At 36.5% G+C, this 27,559-nt stretch overlaps 2 protein-coding genes across 3 annotated transcripts in view; both read right to left on the bottom strand.

The window, feature by feature from the left end:
* Positions 1-2,787: 2,787 nt before the first annotated feature.
* Positions 2,788-9,757, bottom strand: arl6 (ADP-ribosylation factor-like 6). Its single transcript, XM_059554240.1, has 8 exons — positions 9,688-9,757; positions 8,318-8,463; positions 8,138-8,199; positions 7,956-8,024; positions 7,741-7,835; positions 7,175-7,304; positions 4,495-4,550; positions 2,788-3,903 (listed from the first exon to the last, which is right to left on the bottom strand). Exons 2-8 carry the CDS (start codon positions 8,438-8,440, stop codon positions 3,878-3,880), a joined length of 561 nt encoding a protein of 186 aa, XP_059410223.1. The 5' UTR covers positions 8,441-8,463; positions 9,688-9,757; the 3' UTR covers positions 2,788-3,877.
* A 2,711-nt stretch (positions 9,758-12,468) lies between these two features.
* epha6 (eph receptor A6) overlaps positions 12,469-27,559 on the bottom strand; it is a 123,215-nt gene continuing 108,124 nt past the window's right edge. The window contains exons 6-18 of one of the 2 annotated variants that reach the window (XM_059554238.1): positions 25,280-25,404; positions 24,849-25,011; positions 23,731-23,839; positions 21,180-21,250; positions 20,949-21,074; positions 20,266-20,451; positions 19,287-19,348; positions 16,602-16,811; positions 16,030-16,194; positions 15,128-15,321; positions 14,773-14,922; positions 13,569-13,677; positions 12,469-13,326 (exon numbers count right to left, since the gene is read on the bottom strand). In XM_059554238.1, the coding sequence (XP_059410221.1) occupies positions 13,291-13,326; positions 13,569-13,677; positions 14,773-14,922; positions 15,128-15,321; positions 16,030-16,194; positions 16,602-16,811; positions 19,287-19,348; positions 20,266-20,451; positions 20,949-21,074; positions 21,180-21,250; positions 23,731-23,839; positions 24,849-25,011; positions 25,280-25,404 (1,706 nt within the window). In that variant the 3' untranslated portion in view covers positions 12,469-13,290. The remainder of the gene's footprint in view (positions 13,327-13,568; positions 13,678-14,772; positions 14,923-15,127; positions 15,322-16,029; positions 16,195-16,601; positions 16,812-19,286; positions 19,349-20,265; positions 20,452-20,948; positions 21,075-21,179; positions 21,251-23,730; positions 23,840-24,848; positions 25,012-25,279; positions 25,405-27,559) is intronic. The other variant, XM_059554239.1, reaches the window with a different exon arrangement.

Below are 27,559 nucleotides of genomic sequence, written 5' to 3'. Positions count from 1 at the left end.
CCTGCTAGAACAATACTGCCAGACCTGGGCCCTGACAGTCAACCTGAAGAAAACCAAAATCATGATCTTCCAGAAAAGATCCAGATCCCACGGAACACAACACACATTTACATTAGGCACTAACCCGATAACACACACATCACACTACAACTACCTGGGTTTGAATATCACATCCACAGGAAACTTTAATCATGCTGTGAATGAACTGAGAGATAAAGCACACAGGGCCTTTTATGTCATAAAACGGAAATGTCCTATAGAAATCCCTATTAGAATTTGGCTGAAAATATTAGAATCAGTAATTGAGCCCATTGCACTCTATGGCAGTGAGGTGTGGGGTGCACTGACCAATCCAAATCAAGATTTCACCAAATGGGAAAAACATCCAATTGAGACCCTGCATGCAGAACTGTGTAAAAACATATTACACATGCACGAGCAGTGTAATACAACAAATAACGCATGCAGGGCAGAATTAGGCAAATATCCTCTAATCATAAAGATACAAAAAAGGGCAATTAAATTCTGGAAACATCTGAAACTCAGTGACCTACAATCATATCATTATAAAGCCCTTCAATACCAAGAGATGAGCAAAGAAAGCAGTCCCCTCCCTCAGCTGATCCAGAGCTTCAGTCCTGATGCTCTGAATCACTTCAGAATCAATCAGATTACTGCACAAATCAAACAGAATTACATCACTCACTGGTGAACCCAAACAGAACAACAGAGTAAAATGCGATGCTATTTGGCTTTAAAGAGAGAGTACAGTATGGCAGAGTATCTGTACATAGTTTCAGATAAGAAACTGAGAAGCACGCTGACCAGATACAGACTCAGCGGACACAAGCTGATGATAGAGACGGGCAGACACAGAAAAACTGGCTGCCAGCGGAGCAGAGACTGTGTTCACACTGTGATCTGAATCAGATGGAAACAGAACTGCAATTCCTAACAGAATGCCCCAAATACACGGACATACGGACAGTGTTCTATGATAAAATACAGCAGATCCATCAGACATTTAAAACTCTTCCGAACCAGGAGAAACTGCCGTATCTGTTAGGAGAACACAAGAACTGTGTGTTTCCTGCTCAATATGTGTCTGCCTGTCATATTAGAGAAAACACTCAACCTGCCCTGATCTGATGTTTCCATCACATGTAGATTATGTTATGCCATATTACTGTATTGTATTACTTAGATGTATATTTTGCCTCTGTAAATCTAATACCATATTCTATTTTATTTTATTTCTAACTTATACATTCACATACACTAATTCACTTTGCACTATATGGTTAATACTTTTTATATATTTTATTATTACTATTATTCTTTTCTTTCTGTAAATACATATGTGCACTATTTGTAAGCAGCCCAGCTGCAACTGCTTTGGCAACACAAATGTACAGTTTTTGTCATGCCAATAAAGCACACCTAAATTGAAATTGAAAACTGAGAGAGAGAGAGAGAGAGAGAGAGAGAGAGAGAGAGAGAGAGAGAGAGAGAGAGAGAAAACTTTCTTTGCCATTTACAAAGGGAGATGGAAGTGGCAAGCAGTGGGCACTTAGAAGCCACAGGGCCCCACATCTGCGTCACGTCTGTTACGCGTTACTAAACGAGAAGATCTGACACTGCGCACGGAGCTCAGAGTCTCCTCTGTGTTTTATATCTGCTGTCACTTCTTCTCGGGGATCTGCACAGTCTGTCTCAAGTACTGCCGCTTCACTTGCACCAGAAGGGAGATGGAAATACAGCATATTTTCCATTTGCTGTTAGATTAAAGGGACAGCCCATAAATTTAATTATTTACCCTTAAGTCGGTACAAACCTGCTTGATTTCTGTGAAACACAAAAGGGGATCATTTGAAGAAGGTAAAGTCTGGGTGAATGAAATTACTTTGCTAGCTAGGAAAGTTCTCACCTTCACAGAAATTTAACCTGGATGCAACAACCTTATTAAACAAAAAACGACAGTGCTGCATTCCTTTCAGAGGCATTTTACAAATTTAATAGGTACATCAGATACCAGATATATTCTGCCACAAAAGCTTTTTACACTTACATCATATAGAGTTATGATATACACATAATTTTGGTTATATGCTATATATCAGTAGGTGGCAACAAGTATTAGTGCTAGAAGCACACTATTGAATTATTCCTTTAAATGTTTCTTTCAGAAACAAAACACGCCACTAGTGTCAGCTTAGATCCTGCTTTGGTTTTGTTTGGAGCTTAATTCTTTGACAAAGAAACATAAGCAAAGTAACTGACAATACTTGGGTCTAAAATGCAAAGTACTCTTTCTATATACTGAAATACAGCAATATCACACTTGTATTTGTGCAGTTGTTCTGTTGATAATGCTTAAATCATCACACATAATTAAATGAGATGAAGCTCCAGCTGACATCTCCAATGACAGCACACTGCAGTCTTGGCACCACTTAGTATTTCAGTGGCCGGATAAGACATAAAATGAGTGCGATTCCATAAAAATGGCAGATGGCACTATGATTAGATGAGATTCTGCCATTTTCAGTAGCCTATATGACCGTGCTGATGTTGTGGTCTTAATGAGCAAGTGCACTGGATTTTCCACAACGATAATCACTGCCATGGTTCAGCCACTCCTTAACAGCTGTCCTTCACACAGTTCAGACTCCAAGAGCTCTGGCCACACTGATTATTTAAAGAGAAAGAAGGATGTAGCTGTGTGCTATACTCTGGCATTGACCGGTAAGCTGATTATTGAAAAAATAAAACACAGATAAATACATGTACTGTATAGAGATAGCCTTCATACACAGACTAAGCCCCAGATCTTGTTTATTCTTTAAACATTCTATTACAACATCACATATTTATGAATAAAACAGCAAGAAAGAAAAAAAAAATGCTAAAAATCAGCGAAATGCTTTGTTTAGAAAATAAGTTAATGTGAAAATTTACTTTGTCTAGACAAAACACAAGATAAAAATGAAGCAACAATTCCTTTACATATGTTTTAAAAACAATAAGTTTATGGAAAATAATTCCTAAACAAAGAAACATTTCCTTTCTGACAACATGCATAGAATGCATGGAAAAATATATCATAGTATAATTCTGAATAAACAGCACTACCGTACATCACTACAGTAACAAGCTTTGACCAATTTTACATTTCGAAGCAATGGAATAAACACTGCTTGGGAATGTTTTCTATCTATTCAAAAACATAGATATATTTTATAAGATATAAAATATTAGCCATTGGGCTCTGCTGTCTGAGAAACCTGTTACAGTGAGTTTTCTCAACAGAATAACTTTACAGCATTGGCAGCCAAGAAGTGTAGTGTAATTCATCTAGAGAGAAGTGCAGTTTATGTATTCATCAAGACAGAAGATGCAATGATCAAATACTAGATGCATCGTCACAGACAAATTTACACCTGATATTAGCATAATAGCTAAGGTGAACAGAATTGGTGTAATGTTTAAGATCTTACTCATTTGAAGGTAGTCAGAAATGTATATGGCCAATTTTTTTTTGTTTAAATTCGAGTGTTCTTATGCTTCCCGGAGAACAGGGAATCTGTCAATCAATTATTGGGCTTTTAGGTTAAACTTCACAAGTTCTGTGTGGATTTCAAAGAAAACAACTGTCAGAATAATGCCTAAAAATCAAAGTTCTGCCTGACCACTTGTGATCAGATCAACTGAGATGTTTATATACCTAGTGCAGACAGGGCCATAATCAAAGCCAAATCAGTTTTTACACTACCAACCTAATTGATTTTAACATCAGCACAAAAGGTGAAGATCTTTTTTTGTCTGGCTCTGCCATTGCAGCTGGTGACCTTGACTGTTTTTATATCTCAGGAGGGTTTTATGTTTTCATCCCTCTGATTTGATCTGTTAATGAGAGGGGAAAAAAACAGATTTAGGTCATTATACATTTTGATGCATTTTCAGATAAAAGCGAGATCTTAAATTGTTGCATTAACTGGACCAAACTAAAACTCTGGGTAAAGGAGAACAGATGTCTGTGGACTTCATTTGTTATTGACTTACTCAAATGCACCTCAGACAACAAGAAGGAGAAGGGGGTCTGAAATAGTTTTGGGCTGTATCTAATCTTTGATATACCATCAAAAGATCATTTGCCTTTGAAATTTCTTCTATAAGGCCGCAATTAAGTGTAAATTGGTGCAAGGATAAATAAATACAGCCCAAAAGTGAGCTCTAACAGTTAAAATTAAATTTAACTGTACAATTAACCAACGATCTCAACACATCTGGGAACTTATACTACAATACTTACTGTGCAATTTGTTCTATGGGTGAAATAAAACAAGAATATAAAAGGCATTGAACATTTTAAACAGTTTATGTAGTATATATATATTTGGCAAAATCATTTCAGCTCATCTATGTAGAAAGAAACTAATAATTCAAAAACAAACAGGAAATTAAATGCACAAAACATTGAATAGGTGTATTTACCTTGCAGCCAGTCTACACCCTCCTGAAGACCTTCGCCTTTCACTGCATCACTTGCACTGTAATTTATTTAATATATGAATTTAATATACTGTATGTGTATTACATATATACACAATACTGTTCAAACATCTAAGGTCAAGTATGATTTCTTTTCTAATAATAATACAAAAGTTTTATTCAGCAAGGACACATTAAATGGATCGAAAGTGGCAGTGAAGCCTTTTACATTGTTAAAACATTTTATTTCAAATACATTTTAAACTTTCTATTCATCAAAGAATTCACAAAAAGTATCACCATTTCCACAAAAAAAAAAAAAAAGAAAAAAAGAGCAGCACAAATGTTTTCAATAATAAATGTTTCTCGAGCATCAAATAAGCATATTATAAGGATTTCTGAAAGATCATGTGAAGACTGGAGACTGAAGACTGGACACTGAAGACTGACCGCTGAAAATTCAGCTTTGCTTCACAGGAATGCATTACATTTTAAAATATATTAAGGCAGAAAATTTTTATTTTAAACTGTAAAAATTTTTTTTTTTACAATACTACTGTTTTTACTGTATTGTTGATCAAAGATGAAAATACTGCTTTGGTAAGCATAATAAACTTCTAAATATTTTTACAGAATCCAAATCTATCTATCTATCTATCTATCTATCTATCTATCTATCTATCTATCTATCTATCTATCTATCTATGTTTGTATACAGGTGCTGGTCATATAATTAGAATATCATCAAAAAGTTGATTTATTTCACTAATTTCATTTCATAATTCATTACACACAGACTGATAAATTTCAAATGATTATTTATTTTAAATTTTATGATTATAACGGACAACTAAAGAAAATCCCAAATTCAGTATCTCAGAAAATTAGAATATAACTTAAGACCAATACAAAGAAAGGATTTTTAGAAATCTTGGCCAACTGAAAAGTATGAACATGAAAAGTATGAACATGTACAGCACTCAGTACTTAGTTGGGGCTCCTTTTGCCTGAATTACTGCAGCAATGCGGCATGGCATGGAGTTGATCAGTCTGTGGCACTGCTCAGGTGTTATGAGAGCTCTGTTATTGCTCTGATAGTGACCTTCAGCTCTTCTGCATTGTTGGGTCTGGTATATCGCATCTTCCTCTTCACGATGCCCCATAGATTTTCTATGGGGTTAAGGTCAGGCGAGTTTTCTGGCCAATTAAAAACAGGCATACCATGGTCCTTAAACCAGGTACTGGTAGCTTTGGCACTGTGTGCAGGCGCCAAGTCCTGTTGGAAAATGAAACCTGCATCTCCATAAAGTTGGTCAGCAGCAGGAAGCATGAAGTGCTCTAAAACATCCTGGTATACGGCTGCGTTGACCTTGGACCTCAGAAAACACAGTGGACCAACACCAGCAGATGACATGGCACCAAAACCATCACTGACTTTGAAAACTTTACACTGGACCTCAAGCATCGTGGATTGTGTGCCTCTCCTCTCTTCCTCCAGACTCTGGGACCCTGATATCCAAAGGAAATGCTACATTTACTTTCATCAGAGAACATAACTTTGGACCACTCCGCAGCAGTCCAGTCCTTTTTGTCTTTAGACACTTCTGATGCTGTCTGTTGTTCAAGAGTGGCTTGACACAAGGAATGTGACAGCTGAAACCCATGTCTTGCATACGTCTGTGCGTAGTGGTTCTTGAAGCACTGACTCCAGCTGCAGTCCACTGTTTGTGAACCTCCCCCACATTTTTGAATGGGTTTTGTTTCACAATCCTCCCCAGGGTGTGGTTATCCCTATTGCTTGTACACTTTTTTCTACCACATCTTTTCCTTCCCTTTGCCTCTCTATTAATGTGCTTGGACACAGAGCGCTGTGAACAGCCAGCCTCTTTTCCAATGACCTTTTGTATCTTGCCCTCCTTGTGCAAGGTGTCAATGGTCATCTTTTGGACAACTGTCAAGTCAGCAGTCTTCCCCATGATTGTGTAGCCTACAGAACTAGACTGAGAGACCATTTAAAAGCCTTTGCAGGTGTTTTGAGTTAATTAGCTGATTAGTTGTGGCACCAGGTGTCTTCAATTTTGAACCTTTTCACAATATTCAAATTTTCTGTTATACTGAATTTGGGATTTTCTGTAGTTGTCAGTTATAATCATCACAATTAAAGAAATAGGCATTTGAAATATATCAATCTGTGTCTAATGAATTAATATAATATTAAATGTTCACTTTAGGAATGGAATTAGTGAAATAAATAAACTTTTTGATGATATTCTAATTATATGACCAGGACCTGTATACACACACACACACACACAGTGTTCCCTTTATTTAATTATACACATACTTTATAATTATTTCACTTATATAAACCTTCCCACATCTTGACGAACAGACTTTAGGGGAAAAAAAAAAGTTGTGAATTGTGATAATTATGTGATTTAGGATCTTAAGTGCATGCTATTGTAAAGACTGCAAGTCTATCCCTAACAGATAACAGTTTTCATCCCTGTTAAATTCAGTATGGTGTCTAACCAAAACCTAAACTAAGGTCTATAGACTCTCCAACTTCCCATTAAGAATTTCTGAGATCACAATCTCAACCAAATCAGATTATGAAACACATTTTTTTTATCATTATTATGCAAATTATTTTAATGTAAGTAGACCACAATCTATTTCTTACCAGATGTGCCATGGTTTGTCCTTAATGTTTTCCAGACACAAGAGCTGGGAGACCTTTACTGCTGACAGTGCATCCCTGAGGTCCATCTTGTTTGCGAAAAATAGTATAGGTATCCTCCTGTGCTTAATATCTGAGCATGCCCAGAAAAACAAACAAAAAAACAATAAAACAACATGCATGAGCTTTAGGGTGCTTTTAAAAGAATTCACCCAAAAATGAAGATTTGCTGAAAATGTACTCTTCCTCAGGCCATCCAAGATGTAGATGAGTTTGTTTCTTTCTAACATACAGCTTTTTGCTTCATAACATGTTAACTGATGAACTAGAGTCATGTGGATTATTGTGATGTGTTTACCAGCTGATTGGATTCTCATTCTGTAGGCACTCATTCACAGCTAATGATCCGGTGGTGAGAGAGAGAGATGTAATGCTAAATTACTTCAAATCTGTTCCCATGAAAGGAAGGCCTGTGGGTTAGTACATTTTCAGCAAATTTTCATTTTTGGGTGAACTATTCCTTTAATCTAATTGAAAATGACTACAATAGAAAATACTGAAAAACGTACCAGGGTGATTCAAAAGGGTATCCAATTCTTCTTTTGCCACCACCATTCTAAGTTTATCACCACTGTCAATCACAAATATGATGGCCTGACCCTCCCTGAAAACAACATAAAAAGGATAAACACACAAAAAACCCACAGATTGATTCTACAGTAGGCTATGACACTCCATTAGCTCAGTAAAGATAATCAGATAAGCCTTTAACAGAGAAACTCACTTGTAATAGTGCTCCCACAGATTTCTGTATCTGCCCTGCCCTGACATGTCAAACACTGTGAAAGAAAGACTGTGGCGAAAAAGGGGATATTGTGTTAGTAAGATTTTGAGAAAGGACTAAAGGTTCTCAGACACCTATGAACTAAGTAACATTATCTATAGTTAACGCTTTCAAATATTCACCTTGAGGTCTTAAACTTTTCTATGCTGAAACCTATAGTTGGGACAATGTCTTGAGCCTGAGCCTGCAAGGAATAAAGGCAATATGACAATTGTGTGAATATATCAAGTGAATATACAAACACAAACAGGTGAAGACCAAACTATTTTATATTGGGGTTCACAGACAGGAGTGAGACATACATTGGATGGCTTTAGCTGGTTGATGATGGTAGTTTTTCCACTGTTGTCCAGACCTAAACATAGCAAGTTCACTTCCTTCTTCTTCAGGCCCAGCCACCCTGCAAGCTTGTCAAAAAGCCCCATTTGCCTATTTAGATGGGACGCTTCTGGAAAGAGATCGCATCAAAGACAAGCACCATTAGATTATTCATTAGATGCATCCAGAGGCTGACAAACAATTTGGGCCAACAAAAACGTATTTTTTTTTAGTATCAGCACTGATTTGAAATATAATTGTTCACATTATAAACAGTATTTATAATAAAATGTCTTTACTGTCACTTTTTAATCTATTTAATGCATCCTGAATAAAAATAAACAGATGCAGAGGACTGCTTAAACCCATGTTATTATTGTAATATATTATTATTTGATGTACTATTTATTGCATTTTAATTGATTACTTGTGTTTTGTATAACTTTAATTTTGCATTTGTATATTTGATATTCATAAATACATATAGAATTGTTTTCCTATATAGTATAGGCTTACAATTATAAACTGCTCAACAACAACACTAATGCACTGTTTTAATAATAAAAGATGTTATCATTTGAAACCTTTCAGTATTTGGAGACGGGACATCGTTAGCTATCAGCGGCTAGTCTGATAAGAAAATGAGCTTGTTCTCTTCTTTTTTTAAATAATCCGATGTAAGTGAATTAACTTGAGCTGCGAGCAGACACACAGCTTGCGACATGCACTGACAGCTGTAGTACATGAACCTAATTAATCACGTGCATATATTAACGTTACGTGAATCTGTAAACTCGTAGCAGTATTTATTTGCATGCCCTCTTGGGTCTAAACAAAACACCCACCTGTTGTGTAGCCTATATGAAAGCATATTTCAGTCGCATAACATAGCTTTACACATTAACCTAACTATCAATAAATGAATCCAATGACAACAGGGATAGGTCAGAAACACATGAACGAACCCGTAAAAGCGTAATCTACGAGAACAGCCTGTAATCCTCTGAGCTCATTAGCACGCGGGCTAGCGCTTCACAAAACGTTACAGGAGACTGCGAAAATAACCCAAACACTTCCGTTTCTGTCATTTGTTCTCTTAAACGCTCAAATATATCCATATCCACACGACATTTCTGCTAAACTAAGGCTGCGGCTTTCATGTTCGTTGCAGTTGACGGCTAACTAGTTGGCTGACCTGCTCTTTCAGTCTGCTGTAACGTAAACGTTAAATTACATAGATAAATCTTTTTTACTTTTCTGCCACGGCTCTGCTCAAGTTGTATGTTGTCTACGTTTTGGTTAAATGTGATTTTTCAAGCATAAGTCCCATACATATACATCCAAACACACTTACCTGAAGTCCTGGAAACCCTGTAAAACGCGCTGCTAGGAGACCGATGACGCACTTTTCTCTCGACTCACACGTTTACTTCAGAGCGCCATCAAATGGACAATGTCAGAAGTGTAGCTTTGCTATATATATATATTTGCTATATATATATATATAATATATATAAAACATTAACGTCTTTTATTGCCTCAAGATATTAAATGATTAAATTCGGCATCTAATTAATACAATATATTACTGTATATTATGTAAATTTGAGCAGATGAGCCTCACAAACCACAAAGTTTCACCAAATTTAACCTTTTTTTTTTGGAAAAAGAAAACCAAGCGCAGTAGTTTTGCGATCCTTTAGGGACCGTCTGCAAATTTACCTCAAAACGAAACAAAAATATATTAGCCTAAAATTAATCAGTTTACAATAAATTAATAATTAACTCAAACTGACTAAATATATATGGCCAATAACTTATTTCTCTTTATATGGACACTACACAAATATTTTTTTAAGAAAAAATTACAATACTTAAAAAACTTTTTTTTAAATGGGGGTTTTCGTGTTCAAATGGTTGTATGTTACTAGTATGTTGCTAGTGACCAGACTGACTTGCTACAGTTGAAATTTTGCCAATATCTTCCTCACATATACAGTATATAATAACTCATAAGAAATTACTGTAATTCACATAATTTTTATTTTATTATTTTATTATGTTCCAAAAGTTGTAGTACATTCCTAGTGACTAGACTGACATACTATAGGTACATTTCTGCTAATACCTCCCTTGCTGTACATAAAGTACATCAATATTTTATAATGCAACATTTGGAACATGAAAAATCCCTTTTGGGGTCTTACAAATTTTGTTTTGTTTTAAATAATTGTGAATGGCACATACACTATAAGGCAGATATTAGCAATTTACATGAACTACGTAACTAACAACATACTAGTACAACCTGTGAAACATGATTTTTTTTTTTTTTAAGAAATGTTTGTACTGTACGTAATGTAAGGGAGATATTGGCTAAATCTAACCTGTAGTAAGTCAGTCTTTTATATAGCAATGTACTACAACTGTTGGACCATGAAAACCCTTTCCATGGATCTTTAATGTAAACAATTGTATACTGTAAATATATGAAGGGAGGTATTGGCAAAATCTCACCTGTAGAAAATCACTATGAGAAATACAAGATTAAGAATCTGACAGTGTGTTATTTAAAATTGTAATTAAAACACATTGGACCTTTTAACCCAGTCAGTGGAATTGTCAGACGGTCCCTTGGGTGCGGTAGCACGTCAATAATTTCTTCAGTTTAAATTTTCAGAATTAATATACCTATATTGTTTTTAACTCATTTTTTATGTTAATATAAATTGGTTGCATATTGTTAAAACTAATCATGGTATTGATATCTTTGTGGGACTGTCGACTTTATAGATCAGTGGTAATGGAAATCAATTATAAAGAAAATGCAGCGCATTGGATTCTTTTTGACCCCATTTGCTTGCCTGTATATAGTTTGCATAATCATCAATAAAATGTATTCTGAGATCTGAGGTCTTATATCACAGTATTAATTGATTGAGAAGCATTACTCGTCATTGGGGAATCCTCGAGTGTGACGTGAGGGGATCCCCAGTATTACAGCACAGCGACGCACAAGCCATGACACAAAGTTACGGAAACTAAGATCTTCCTTAGATGTAATGTTAGTTCTGTACTTCAGCGTTGGGTAAAACACCATTATAATCTCCTTTGAATGCTGCTTACTTGGTAACAGCAAAGATGTTGAAATAAACATATGCACAATCAGCTTTTCCACATGCCCCGATAATCAAAACTTCTTCTTAGCGCTTGCTTAATTTTCTGCAGATCAGTTTTGTAACTGTATTACTTAATCCACCTGTTGCTTTGGCCTTATTTAACAGCCGCTTGCACCACCTGCTGGTGAGCGACTGACAGCAGATGGAGATCATGCCTCTGTGCTACATATCAAAATCCACTTTTTGGACTGTTTTTGCTTGTAATCAGTGCTTGATCTGTGCATATCTCTCTCCTGATTCAGACAAAACCACTTTTTCACTGGATAATGCAATAAAATGGATAAATGACTCCAATTTTAACTGGAAGCAACAGTTTAAAGTTAAAAAAAAATTGATGGACTTGTTTATTACAAACTTGTGAGTTGTTGTGATGACGGCACCCATTCACTGCAGAGGATCCAGTGGTGAGCAAGTGATGTAATGCTAAAATTCTCCATATCTGTTCTGATGAAGAAACAAACTCATCTCAACCTTGGATTGCCTGAGGGTGACATTTTTATAAATTTTTGGGCAAACTATTCATTTTAGATCTGCAAATACTGTTACAACTAAATTGCATGTAGCTTCTTCATGATTTCGTTTTGTAATGTATTAGAAAGTGAAATCGCAGTCCACATTACAATAATTAAACTTTTGCTTGTGATAGACTCAAGAAAACACTATAAATATCTGTTATCATTTATTTTTACAAACATTTAACCTATATCACCTTTATCTCTCTGTACTCTTTATAAATTATAAAAAATAATGTACAATTAGTTTACTATGAACAATACATTATGACCTGATTGCCCAGAGTTTTCCCTTGCCCTGCTTAAAGTAAGCAATCCGTTCTCTTGCGCTTTCTTGCACATTGCAACTTGAAGTTTGTCAAGTGGTCTCAGTGTCCCGAACATGTGTTCAGGTACAAAGAGCCAACCGAAGGATCAGCTAATGAACATGGTACAGTATTGTGCGTTTGTATGGTGGAAGCGAAAGAGACTGCAAATGCATTTGTTGCCATTGAAGATATGCATGTATGTAGGCCTGCTGTGTTGGGAAAAATACTTGCCAACATGCAGAGTGCTATATTGTCATGTCCTCTATAGGAGAACATTTTACTGCAACCTTTCACCTCAAATATTCTCCACTTACTCTATGACAATAGTTTCATAGTCACAAGGCAAACTGATGAAATATCAGAGGTGTCTATAGAATCTGTACACCAAAGTAGACTGAACAAATGTGTGCAGTTCTCAAATCTCGGTCTGAATGGATTTGTCTAAGTTTGTTCAATTCGACTGTGGTGCACAGGAGTATGAAAATGGCTTACAGTCTTCTGAAAGGTCAGACTTTTACCATCTCGCTGACAGCCTGAGGAAGTCAATGGTTTTGTGTGCCATTTTTTTTTCAACATAGCAAGATTAAACTCTCCATTCCCTACGTTGGCTCTTTTCTTGGTTTTCTAAAGACTGCTCATATTGCTTAGAAAAGGAACTAAACAAAAGGCAACCAAAAATGAAACAAAGTCACATGTACATATAAATATCAGGATAAATATCAGATGTGATAAACAATGTATAATAGCCATTTAAAGCTGAAGACATTCAACAGATCCATAGTCTCTCATTTCAGAGGCTTGATGAATAAACCAGGAAAATCTCTTAAGACACGTAATTTAATACATTAAAATAGCAAATATGCTATTCAAAGTTCTCAGGTTTGGAGTCCAGTCAATCACAGAACTTGCAGGATGATTGACAGATGACATCTTCGTAACAACAGAATGGTGCCATTGTTTACTGTGGTTCCTCCGGGTAAATGGTCCAATTTTCCTGTTACACACAGTTCATCAAGAATACAAACAATTCATGACATTAGGCATGTTTCTTCATGGTCTTTGAGATGGAGATGCTGGATTATGACAGAAACATAGGGCTGTGGAGCATGTGTCATGATGACAGACAGACAGTCCAGACCTGAAGGGAGTGTGTGTGTGTTTGTTTTGGGGGTCTAGCGATGCTTGGAGAAGCGTTTGTATGAGAGAATGTGTATGTGTATATGTGGATTTTCATACATGGAAGCCACTCTGTTGAACATGGAGGAACTGCAGTCGTAGTGCTTGTATGCTGCTCACTATCCTCCTCTGGTGGCCAATCAGAGACACTCCGATTCTTCTCACATCACTGTTGAGAAAACAACAGGATGAGACTTCTGAACACCCCCCCCCCCCCTTTTTCTTTTACACAAAGGGATTAAAGATAATCTAGGCTAAACGGCATATTTAATGTCATTCTCCTCTTAACCACTAGATGGCATAAATCTCACCACAGCACTTTTGTAAATGTCCAATATGCATGTGGAAATATGGCTGATACTTAATGCAATCACAAGCAGAAACACAAAGCTCGTTCTGTGCTAATTTGGTATAATATTTATGGGAGCTTGTTTTCACCACTGAAAAAAATGTGGAAATGGTATATGGTATTTAGGGTAAAAAGCACCCAAAATGTTGAGGCCAAAAGCACAATAATTCAAAAACAAAAATAAATAATTTTATTTATCTAAATAAACTGAAAACAGTAATGTGTAATGCATTAATGGGGTAAAAGGCCATCTCACCACCTTATGCATTTATATGATTTTTAAACAAAACAACTTTTAGGATTTATTAATCTACAAAATATGTTTATCCATATATGGTCAAAACAACAACAAAAACATTTTTATATATTTTTTCTGCAATCATACACAATGGTAGTAGTGAATTACAAAGTATTTATTTATTTATTTGTTTATTGCTTAAGTTGTTTAGCCCTGTTGTACCCAACTTAAATGTAACATTTGTTTGCTTTGCTATATGACAATAATTGCAAATTAATTCAATTCAATTCAATTCAAGTTTATTTGTATAGCGCTTTTTACAATACAAATCGTTACAAAGAAACTTTACAGAAAATTATGTTTCTAAAATATTTAGTAGTAGCTTATAAGTGGTGACTGTCAGTTTGTGCAAGTATGACAGGATTTTGAGAAAAATTTATACAAGACGTAGTCAGCCAGACGATGAACATTATTAATATTATTAATAATTATTATGTGATGCAGTCACACTTGTAGCAATATTTGTTAGTACTGATTAAATTAGCATGAATCAGAATAGTCTTTTAAAGCAAGCCAAATAAATTGAACTAAACCCACTAAATAGAGTGAATATGATCATTTTTGCATGCAAAACAACACCTGGAATCTAAATGAAGTGTAGCTTTGACTCCACTTACTCAATAGTCATGGTGGATACGGAATCCAGGGTTGTGTATCCTGCTGCTATGAAGTTGTTCTTGTACTGACTCATTTTGATTGAATCCAACCAATCACCAATAGATATGAAGAGAGGGTAGTCTGGCATATCCTCAGGGGATTCTGGGAAGCTGATTAGATACACAACACATACAACAGTTTGGCTTACGTTACCCACAAGACAAGAGACACCAGTTCAGTGTAATCAGAGTTATCTGTCTCTAAACACTAACAATTTCAGTATAAAACAACACTGGCATTTCAACACTGTCACTCATTTTGATTCTAGTAAGCAATTAAAATGTTTATTTTGAAATGTTGTTGTAATCTTTCTACCTATTTACATCTTCCACCAGTGTGAGCAGGCTGCTGGGATTGCGGATCAGTTTGTCTAGGAAGCTGACAACATCATTAAACTGTGGCCGCCGACTGCGTTCCTTCTGCCAACAGAGAAGCATGAGCTGGTGCAGGGCCACGGGGCAGCCCATGGGTGCAGGGAGCCTGTAGCCTTCCTCTATAGACAGGATTACCTGCAGGAAGACACAGAGAACTGTTTTGGGATCCAAATTCTACAAGACCATGTTTGCAAATGCAATTTTAGGGATGCCGTCAGTGGTATGCAATTATTTATCCAATGCTAATGAAACACTTCAGCCAATGAAAAAAAACAACAACAACAACCAACTAATTAATGAAGATACTAATTAATAAGCTAAAGGAATAACAAGGAACATTTTATAACAAGGAGATCCACGTTATGATTTAACAGAATATATGTTTTTGAATTAAATTAGGTCACGTGCGGGGAAGTTGATTTACACTGGAATTAAAAGTTTTATATATATATATAAATATATATATATAAAAAATAAAATAAATGGATGAATTAATAAATTAATGTATGCACGAATAGATTTAAATGTAAAACTTTTGAGAAGTATCTATCTTAGCTTATTTGCAAAGCTTTTTTTGTGTGTATTTTCATAATAATGCTATTACTTGTCGAATTTCTTAGAATTTGTAATTTAGTAAATTAGTATTTTTTTTTTTTTAATAAAGCATTTGAAGGTTTACAAGAAACTGAATTAGAAAAAAAAATATTGAATGATATTTTAAATATTTTGCTAACATATATTTTGCCTAAAAAAATCCGAAATACATTTGGCCCAGAAAACAGCTGCCCAAGAAAATGCCATTGTTCAAAATTTTGTAGAATTAGAATAGACCAAGTGACTCACATCTTGGTTGGACATCTCCCAGTAGGGCCTTTCTCCATATGACATGACTTCCCACATGACAATACCGTAGCTCCAAGCATCACTGGCTGAGGAAAACTTTCTGTAGGCAATAGCCTCGGGAGCTGTCCAGCGGATGGGGATTTTACCCCCCTGACAAAACAAAATCTTTTCTTTTTATTATAATAGCAAGCAGCTTCACTTTGCATTTCTTAGACAATCAAAAGAGATTGCTTGTTATGTTATGATGAGCCATAATTGAGCTTTTCTTGGAATACAAATGCATAGAATGCTGCACTCAGATCCCTGTAACAAAAAGTTCAAATGTATTCAGACACATTTAGCATCTTATTATAAATCTAATTACTCAATCACTCCTCGGAGTAAGCCCTTAATCTCATGTTATACTGCTTAGATCAACTCAATCCCATTCAGTAACACATGACGAGCAGAGTAGTGCTAAGATCCAGAGATTCGGGATCAGCTTTGGCTGTCTAAGCAGCACAGATTGTTATTAACTCTGAACGGCCCTGAATTTAAATGAACCAATATTGAAGAAGGTGCATGTGGCTTACTGTGGTGGTGTAAGCTGCCTCCGGGTCGTCCTCCAGCACCCTGGACAGACCGAAGTCCGACACCTTACACACCAGGTTGTCATCCACTAGAATATTTCGAGCTGCCAGGTCCCGGTGGACATATCCGATGTCGGACAGGTACATCATACCTGAGGCAATGCCACGCAGCATACCAACCAGCTGGATCACGGTGAAGTGTCCGTCATGCTTCTACAAAAGAAGAGAGAAGAGAAGAAGAGGACAGGCAAGAAAAAGAGATAGAGAGTTTTATCACAATGAACAATAGAAATATTAACCTTTAAACAAGACCTGACAGCAGAAATTGTTGAATAAAGAAATTTTTGTTTTCTTTGCACACAAAAAATATTTTCATAGCTTCATAACATTAAGATTGAACACTGATGTCATGTGGACATTTTTAACAATGTCCTGACTACCTTTCTGGGCCTTGAACGTGTCAGTTGTGTTGTTGTCTATGCAGGGTCAGAAAGCTCTCAGATTTCATCGAAATATCTTAATTTGTGTTCCAAAGATGAAAGTAGATCTTCTTTTCATTTTTGGGTGAACTATCCCTTTTAAGCTTGTGTTCGGATAGTAGTTGATGACTACATTATAGTAGATGCTAAGAAATAATAAATTGAGGAAAGAACAAATATTGAGTAGTCTCAGTGACATTCAGTATCAGTTGAGAACTGATAACTAAGAATGAATAAATGAATACACAAACAAACAAATTAATTAAATATTTCCTGGTTCCTTTTTGACGTTCAGTTCTTTTTACAGTTCTTGAAGGTGCTTTTGTGGTGATATATGGATGAAACACCAATTACATATTTTAAACTTTTTGTAATTTTTTTTTTTAAAACATTTTTTTTTTTACTCACCATTTCTACCTTACGATATATTTCAGAGCTTGCTGCAGCATGCTTGGTAAATAAACATGTATTAAATTAATTAAGAAATATCAGACACACTTTATTGTAAGGTTTAATTCTTTCTATTAACAAACCATTAACTTTTGTCTCAATAAACTCCTAATTTGCTGTTCATTAATAGTTTGTAAGGTAGTTGCTAGATTTAGGTATTGTGTAGAATTAGCCATGTAGAATATTTTCATGCAGATTATGTGTTTTTAGTACTTATTTTTAAGTACTAAAAAAACAGCCAATATGTTAAAGGGAAAAAGTTCACCCCAAAATGAATATTCTGTCATTAATTACTCCGTAAGACCTCCAAGATCTTTGGAACACAAATGAAGATATTTTTGATGCATCCTGAGAGCTCTCTGACCCCCTATAGACAGCAAGGATCCTTACATGATCAAGGTCCAGAGTACAACTGCAATTATGTTTTTTGGCTCTGTCAGAGGATGTTTAAATATGTCCACGTATTTGGTTTCATGGTCCAATTATTGCCATGACCAAATATGGAACTTAGGTGTGGTGTTTGATCCAGAGCTGAAATTTTATAAGCAGATCAATGATGTAGTGCTAACAATGAGTTGTTGTTTTTCCAGATTAGGTCTATTGCTAAACTAAAGCCTATTCTGTCAAAGAAAAACTTAGAGAATGTTATTAATGCCTCTGTTTTGTCTCATCTGGACTATTGCAATGTGTTTTATGTGGAGTCCTGCCAGACCACTATTTTACACTTGCAGTTAGTTCAGAATGTAGCAGCTAGGCTGCTAGTTGGTGCTAAGAAAAGTCATCATATCTCTCTTATTTTAGCTTCTCTCAAGTGGCTACCAGTGAACTACAGGATAAAATATAAAACTCTTTTGTATGTTTTTAAAGCAGTGCATGGGATGGCCCCTGCTTATGTGTCTGAGCTCACTGCTGTTCGTCAAGCATCTAGGTCTCTAAGATCCAATAATAAGATATTGCTTACTGTCCCTCGTACTCATTTAAAGTTAAAAGGGGATCAGGCCTTTGCTGTTGCACTGCTGAGGCTCTGGAATAGTCTTCCTCAGGAACTTAGAGAGGTCTCATCTTTAAATGCTTTAAAGTTAAAGTCAAAAAACTAGTTAAAGGCTAAAGACTTGTCTTTGTTGTTTAACAGGATGTGTGTTGTTTTTAAGTTGTGTGTTTTAATTACTATAAGTGTTTCTTGATTGTACAGCACTTTGGTCTGCAGGTGTAGTTGTAAAGGGCTATATAAATAAAGTGAATGAATGAATGAATGAATGAATGAATGAATGAATGAATGAATGAATGAATGAATGAAGTGACATTTCAGGGGTTCAACCATAATTTAATGAAGCTACGAGAATACTTTTGAGGGGGATCCATAGCAAATACAGTGCACAGGGCCCAGAATTTCTAGCGATGGACCTGTGGGTGAGTAATTAATGACAGAATTTAAATTTTTGGATGAGGCATGCTAATAAGCATCTAGTTAATAGTGATAATTGGTCCCTATAAAGTGTTACCAAAAAATCTTCATTTTTATTCATTTTGGATTATTTTATTGCTTGTTTTTTGATTGCTGCAGACCCCAAATGGACTCCAGCCCCCTGGTTGAGAACCACTGTTTTAGACTGACACACTGCATGACATCAACTTTCTAAAAGCATTTTATATCAACTATCGATCTGCTGCCAAATTAGAAAATGCTCTCTCTAGATAGGTCATGTTTATGAGAAATGTCAAGTGTGGTGTGCCATATTAATGAATTGAGTTCTTGTACCCTCAGAAAAGAATCCAAGGAGCCATTCTCCATGTATTCCACCACTATCATCACAGGCCGACCTACAAAGAGGAAAACAGGACACCTGTAAGTAATGGACTAGATTATACAGAAAGAAACAGAGGGAAATGGGACAGACATTGCCACATTACTCAACTGTCTTTTTGCTTGACTACAAGTCAAACCCAAAAGTTCACGTTGCCTTCATCATCAGTGCTTAGTTTCTATGAAATTATTGTATAATGCTGCTACATTAACATCTGTAGTACCTCTATCATTTTAATTAACTACTCCAAACAGCTTTAGTTTATCTATAGAAGCATAGTAGTTCCAAATCGATGAAAAACATGACATATCACTAGAATCGTACACTGAGTGTTTTTTGTTTCTTCATCTTTTTTTCTTTTTTTTATTCTGGAGGTTGCAGGTAGTTTGGTTTATAGCGTAAATTCAGTGATTGTCTGCATGTCAGAACGAAGCTGTGAGTGTATCAAACTTGGCGGATAAACACGTTTTTTTCTTGCAGAGAGAAAACAGCTTTTTGGCTGATGATGAATCAAGTTATTCTGTAATTAGTTTCATACAGACAATTCACATCCTCAATGATCAATATCAATGCTTCACGTTTTCCTTATGTGTTTTATTTATGCATTTATTTGTTTATGCCCTGCCATGCTATTCAGACATAGAAAGAAGTCAGACCTAGAGTTGCATTAAACTCATTACAGTATCACATTACTGTTCAAATGTTTAGGATAAGTAACTTTTTTTTTTTTAAAGAAATGATAACTTTTATTCAGTAAGGATGCATCAATTGATCAAATGACATTTATCTTACAAAATCTTTTTTTCATCATCCATATTTTTCAAATAAATGACTCTTTTGAACATTCTTTTCATCAAATAATATTTATCATGGATATATTATGCAGTTGTTTAAATATTCAGAAGGCAAAAAGAAAGGAACAAAGTTTCTTACTCTTTGTAACCACACCCTCCAGTCTGATGATGTTAGGGTTATCAAACTGTCCCATGATGCTTGCCTCTCGCAGGAAATCCCGTCTCTGACGCTCAGTGTATCCCCCCTTCAGAGTCTTTATAGCCACAGGAATTTCCTTTTTTCCTGGGATACGGAGCCGGCCACTACACACCTCCCCAAACTCCCCTGCAGAATACACTCGAGTCCATATTCACTTTCATAACATTTAGGGTTACTGCTTGAATTTGTATATATATTAAACACTAGGTGGCAGTCAAACTATATCAAAGTTCACAAGTCTCTTTACAAAGATTGTCCTTGTGGCAATTATTTCACATTGAATTATTTCCTACTTATCTCACTGAAGATTAGATTCTAATCATTTTGTCTTCTGAGAATAACAAAGCGATTTTTCAGAGAGGCATTTAAGAGCCTAACTGTGAAAATGATCTGAAATATATTTTAATTCGACACATAAGAGAAACCAGAGCCTAGATCTAGAGACTAAAGGAGAGAAGAAATCTGATTTTTTTTTTTTTTTTTTTTTGAAGAACTGTATCTTCTATTCAATTTACTTTTAACTCGTGACATACTTACATTTTATATCTTGCTGCAGAAATAGCAGGAGTAGATTATGGGCTACTGAATATCAGACTGAAGAGAGCTATAAAAAGAGCTCTGACCTGCTCCGATGACTCTTTCGATTCGGATACGAGATGGATCGATTTCCTTGGCAAACTCATGAACGGCCTGTGAGGGGTCCTCATATGTGTCTGGGTCAATGTAAGTCTTTAATCCCGGGAATGGCACTATTAAAATGTCAAAGGTTGAAATTAGTATTTTTTTCTTCTCCTGAATACATTTTAAATATGAATATACAGTCTGTGAGTGAGTGTGTAATGAAGGTCTCATACCATGACCATTTTGATACTGCGTTCTTTTTTTGTCTTCTGATTTTATCTTAGATTTTATGTACCACTGACACCTGTTCAAATGAAAAGAAATTTAACTAATCAATGGTTTTGTTGATGTACGTTAAATAACACATTTAGAGACTTCAGCACTGTCCATGGTTCTGAAGCCAGTGTCCCTGTCCATGGTGTTGAATTATGATCGGTAACCAGAAAGACTTAAGACGACATAACAGGCTGAACAGCTCCTCAAATATTGAAATTAAAATAATGCTCCTCCAGGGAAAACAACTCAAGAGTGTTCAATTGTACAACCCGAATTCCGGAAAAGTTGGGACGTTTTTTAAATTTTAATAAAATGATAACTAAAAGACTTTCAAATCACATGAGCCAATATTTTATTCACAATAGAACATAGATAACATAGCAAATGTTTAAACTGAGAAAGTTTACAATTTTATGCACAAAATGAGCTCATTTCAATTTTGATTTCTGCTACAGGTCTCAAAATAGTTGGGACGGGGCATGTTTACCATGGTGTAGCATCTCCTTTTCTTTTCAAAACAGTTTGAAGACGTCTGGGCATTGAGGCTATGAGTTGCTGGAGTTTTGCTGTTGGAATTTGGTCCCATTCTTGCCTTATATAGATTTCCAGCTGCTGAAGAGTTCGTGGTCGTCTTTGACGTATTTTTCGTTTAATGATGCGCCAAATGTTCTCTATAGGTGAAAGATCTGAACTGCAGGCAGGCCAGGTTTGCACCCGGACTCTTCTACGACGAAGCCATGCTGTTGTTATAGCTGCAGTATGTGGTTTTGCATTGTCCTGCTGAAATAAACAAGGCCTTCCCTGAAATAGACGTTGTTTGGAGGGAAGCATATGTTGCTCTAAAACCTTTATATACCTTTCAGCATTCACAGAGCCTTCCAAAACATGCAAGCTGCCCATACCGTATGCACTTATGCACCCCCATACCATCAGAGATGCTGGCTTTTGAACTGAACGCTGATAACATGCTGGAAGGTCTCCCTCCTCTTTAGCCCGGAGGACACGGCGTCCGTGATTTCCAACAAGAATGTCAAATTTGGACTCGTCTGACCATAAAACACTATTCCACTTTGAAATAGTCCATTTTAAATGAGCCTTGGCCCACAGGACACGACGGCGCTTCTGGACCATGTTCACATATGGCTTCTTTTTTGCATGATAGAGCTTTAGTTGGCATCTGCTGATGGCACGGCGGATTGTGTTTACCGACAGTGGTTTCTGAAAGTATTCCTGGGCCCATTTAGTAATGTCATTGACACAATCATGCCGATGAGTGATGCAGTGTCGTCTGAGAGCCCGAAGACCACGGGCATCCAATAAAGGTCTCCGGCCTTGTCCCTTACGCAAAGAGATTTCTCCAGTTTCTCTGAATCTTTTGATGATGTTATGCACTGTAGATGGTGAGATTTGCAAAGCCTTTGCAATTTGACGTTGAGGAACATTGTTTTTAAAGTTTTCCACAATTTTTTTACGCAGTCTTTCACAGCTTGGAGAGCCTCTGCCCATCTTTACTTCTGAGAGACTCTGCTTCTCCAAGACAAAGCTTTTATAGCTAATCATGTTACAGACCTGATATCAATTAACTTAATTAATCACTAGATGTTCTCCCAGCTGAATCTTTTCAAAACTGCTTGCTTTTTTAGCCATTTGTTGCCCCCGTGCCAACTTTTTTGAGACCTGTAGCAGGCATTAAATTTTAAATGAGCTAATTAAGTGGATAAAAGTGTAAAATTTCTCAGTTTAAACATTTGCTATGTTATCTATGTTCTATTGTGAATAAAATATTGGCTCATGTGATTTGAAATTCCTTTAGTTTTCATTTTATAAAAATTTAAAAAACGTCCCAACTTTTCCGGAATTCGGGTTGTAAATTAATTAATTTTTTCAAGAAATAAAGACACTGATTATGTCCGTCATAAAAATCTCTAGATTTATTTAAGAGCTGCTCACAACAGCCTCCCTGCAAATCTGCACAAGCAGCTGAACACGTTGCCATCAGCCACTGCAGCTGTGCGAGGACGTGATGGCACAGGGGCTGGCTGAGTGAGGTTTCACACAGCGCGCTGCACATGCTGATATTGCGAATCGCAGGACTGTGTGGCATGTTTAAGCTTGCTGTCAGTCTCACAGCAGGCCATTTCATGGCAGCATACACGGCCCGCTGCCTGGAGGCTGCAGCATTCCAACTAATTAGGCAGCGACATGGCTCAGCCAATCGGAAAATAGGAAGGTGCTCCGTGGCCAACAGGCCTATTAGGAGATGGCTGGATAAGCAAGGAGCTAAATTAAGGATAAATGAGTGAATGAAAGAAAAGACATATCCATGACATCCACATACAGACAGACAGAGATATATAGATAGATAGACAGACAGACATACAGATATATACAGCCAGACAGATAGATAGATAGATAGATAGATAGATAGATAGATTGATATAAAGGCAACATCTATTCATCTATCATGGAGCATATTTACCTGCCCCCTCATTATTTGTTCCTTATTACCTGCCAGTGATGAGAAGGAAGAGGGTGAGAATGATGAGGAGAGAGAAGCCCCCCACTGTGGCTGTAACAATCACCAACACCTGGCCCTGATCAGCTGCCTCCTCAGAATCTGACATAGTGAAAGAGTGTGTGTGCGTGTACGTGAAAGAGCAAGAGAGGGAAAAAGAAAGAGAAATAAGCACAAAACAATTAAGTCACATTGAAGTTTACATTGAAGGTTGGTGGGGTTGGGGGGTTGAATTGATGCGTTTTTGTAAGAAAAATATCCATATTGAAAACGTAATAATCACATTAATGTAGCTTACGGCAAAAGTTGTACACAGAAGCAGCTCCGCGAGAATGATGTATAAGGTCAGCGTTGCACATGTTCCAGTTAGACTCGTGAAAACCAACATTTGTTAACAGGAGCAAAGTAAGCAAAGTTTCCTTATATTAGCAAATGTTGGCTTATATAGAAATCTTCCAACATCCTCATGTACAAATCCTCATTTTGTACTTCTAATTTGTGACCATTGTTTTGTTTTTATCTCTGTCCTCTGCTTCTTCTTTCGTCTATTCAGAGCGAGGCATGCACAAAGCCGACCTCGTACGTCATCCGCCCGGATCTGGTTCCGTTTACAACAGTGAGCGCAAGCTATATTAAATTGATTGTTAAGTTTTAAATATGGTTACTTTTCTTACAAAAACGCATTGATTTCCTACAGGAGGCTTTTGTTCACCCATGCTTAATAAGGATGGGCATATTTAACTTCTTTTGGACTGATGTACTGCATCATCCGCTTGAGTACCATTAAACAGCTTGAAAGATCAAAGGCAATTTTTAATATAACTCCAACTGGATTCGTCTGAAAGAAGAAAGTCATATACACCTTAGGATGACTTGAGGGTGAGTAATTTATGGGCTTACTTTCATTTTTGGGTGAACTAACCCTTTAATGCCTTGAGAATTGTTGGTGGATGAAGCCAAAAAGCAGAACTGAAATCACACAGCACTTGAAGTCATTCACAATAAACATATATTGTTCCCTTCTAACATCTGTTTAAAACTCTACTTGCGTTGCTTACATGGTATCTCAGAAAATTAGGCATTAGTGAGGAATTTTTAGAGAAACTCTTACCCTCGTCTCCTGTGGTGAACTCAAACTTGGGGCTGTAACTGCTGTAGCCGGCGAGGGTACGAGCACGCACGTGGAACGCGTAAACCGTGGAGGGCTTTAGTCCGGTCACTATCACGCTCGGAGACTTTGTACGTGTAGAGGAGTAACTTAACTGTTCCTGTTCCTATCAATATAAAGACAGAAAGAAAACAAGTTTCTTCATTTAGCGTACTGTTCATTATGTAACTGATGTTTTCAGTTTTAAGGCATCTTTACACATATTAGTTTAGGCTGCTCCCCGCCTACTCAAAATGATGATAAATAAAGACAATAACGACACATAAAAATCTGAGTAAAGTATCCCAGCTATAAAGTCAAATATAAGTAAAGTATTTGATGTGTAAATGCATTTATGCCACCTTTGATAAGCTTTTAATGATTTAAAAACAAACCTTTTCATAATACTTGATCTCGTAGTCCAGGATGGCAGAATGCGGCTGCTCAGTTTCCTGCCAGGAGAGGGCGATACTAGTTTGAGATGCCCAGTCTTTTCTCACCACACCTACCAGAGATGGACCTGAAAGGCAAAAACAATTAGTTAGTGATGGTGAAAAGTTTTTCTATGCAATGAGGGTTTCAGTATGTACTGAAAATGGGTTTGTTACTCTAAGCTTTTCTTAACAGGTCACTTTACTGCCATCTGGTGCTTGAAATGATAAACAGCCCCTACAAATAGTTGGACCCTAGTTGGAGTCACTTCATTTACAGCGATATTGTTGACTTGATTGCAAATGATTACACAGATACTATTTAAACTGAACTGAGATGATGACATCACTGAATTCATTGATGAACTGCCTTTAACTGTCATTTTGCATTATTGACACACTGTTTTCCTAATTGATGTTGTTCAGTTGCTTTGACGCAATGTATTTTGTTTAAAGTGCTATATAAATAAAGGTGACTTGACTTGACAAACCATTGTCCAAAAACACCTGGTTTTACAATATGCTACTTGGAAATAAGCTTTAATTTGTTTTGTCAGTCATGCCATTATATATGGGCTACTTGCATGTAGTTATACATGATGTATTGTTATTATAATAGTAAGTACATGTAATGTGTAATAAGTTTACACAACTTCAAATAAAGTGTTACCCAGAATTGCAAATAAATCACATAAAAGCACAATTCATAATTGTTTGTATACCCTCTCCTATTACTATTTATTCTTCTTTTTCACCTTTTTTTATTTGTATACCATTGTACTTTGGCTTAATAGTTGCATGTGTGGATATTTGTTTAGTTCAAATTGATTTTGTTTGATTGATTTGTATTTCTTGGTAATTTTTTTAAATCTAATTTTTTTTATTCTTGTTCTTAAATCACATATTAATGCAGTTACTTTATGTGGTTTTTGAGCTGAAAAATAAAATAAAAGAGAAGCTTTGGACATTATAATATCTGTGCTGGCAAAAGCAATTAAGCTCTGATAACGTGTTTCCATTTAAGCTATTTTTATTTTTTATATTTTCAACACAATTGGATTTGAAATCTTGAACATCATTGTAATTAGTCAGCACTGCTTATGCTATGTGAAGATAATGCACTCAGTCATGGCTCAGTCAGGTGGAAGAACCCAAGACAAACACAAAGAAAATCCATTAAGGATCTGCATCTAAAGCCATTTACAATTAGCACAATTAGTGAAGTCTACAAGCCTCTGCACTTTAGATGACGGTTCGTGCACATGCACACATTAACAATCATGTACACCACAAAAACTGTTCGCTGCTGCTTTCTAATACTGTACACTTCAAGAAACCATTTCGCTTTTTTCTCCCCTTTCACCTCAGCGACTAAAATGACACCCACAGGTAGGTGGAGTAGATCTCTAATTGAATACTGGAGCAGATTAAAGTAGTGGGTGAATGGCATTAGCCTGACTGATTGAATTTCTCCCAGGTAAATATTCACTCTGGAAGCCCACTGAGACTGCCAACACGGTAATCACTACCTCTGTCAAAGTAATCAATCTCTCACTGTTAAAACAGCTGGGGAAATATAAGGGGTGGACAGGGAACGGGAGGCTTTTAGGTACAGCAATTTGCAGAGAGAGAGAGGATTTGGGCAGCCAGTAAATAGCAGAGAGCAGTGCTCAGAGATGTGCAGCAATAGGCAGCACTGCCTGAGGTCCTCTGGGATATCAGCGAAAGTGATTTGGAGAGAAAATAAGAGAATAAGACATCGGTTTTGCTAGGGTTAGCACCTGTGACACAATCTCTGTCTCTGTCAGTCTTTGTCAGTAACCACAAGAGCTTTATCTAAATGTGCGATGCTGTCTATCTTCCATCTACTACGTCTCTGCAAATTTGCTGTGTGGAGATATATTGGAACAATGTTTGATGAGACTCCCATCTTGTTTTTCTGACTTGACTCAGCACGGCGGGAGACACCACGCGCTGAATCTCTCTCATGAAAAGCAGCTCATCTTTTATTGAGAGAGGACGGCCCGTGCAGCTAGTGACATCTGACTACTTTAGGAAGAGACTCGCAGGTTTGCACAGAAATATTGAAGACAGAGTGACTATAGAGAACAGGCATCACTTTAATAAATGATGAAGCCTCATCATGTCGCTATTTACAGAGGTAGAGATTGATTTCCGAATGCAATATTACACAGGAAGGGAGAGGGCTGTGACTGCCTGACCTTAGCTCGGGTTGTCAGCTGG

The sequence above is a fragment of the Carassius carassius genome, chromosome 7, assembly GCF_963082965.1.
Source record: "Carassius carassius chromosome 7, fCarCar2.1, whole genome shotgun sequence".
Lineage (NCBI taxonomy): Eukaryota > Metazoa > Chordata > Actinopteri > Cypriniformes > Cyprinidae > Carassius > Carassius carassius.
This window is presented reverse-complemented; position numbering and strand designations above follow the sequence as displayed.

Coding starts and splice junctions, on each gene's coding strand:
- arl6 (XM_059554240.1), bottom strand. CDS start 8,440: ATGGGGCTTTTTGACAAGCTTGCAGGGTGGCTGGGCCTGAAGAAGAAG. Junction 8,200..8,317: donor ACCAGCTAAAGCCATCCAAT/GTATGTCTCACT, acceptor TATTCCTTGCAG/GCTCAGGCTCAAGACATTGT. Junction 7,305..7,740: donor TACCCTTTTGAATCACCCTG/GTACGTTTTTCA, acceptor GGGCATGCTCAG/ATATTAAGCACAGGAGGATA.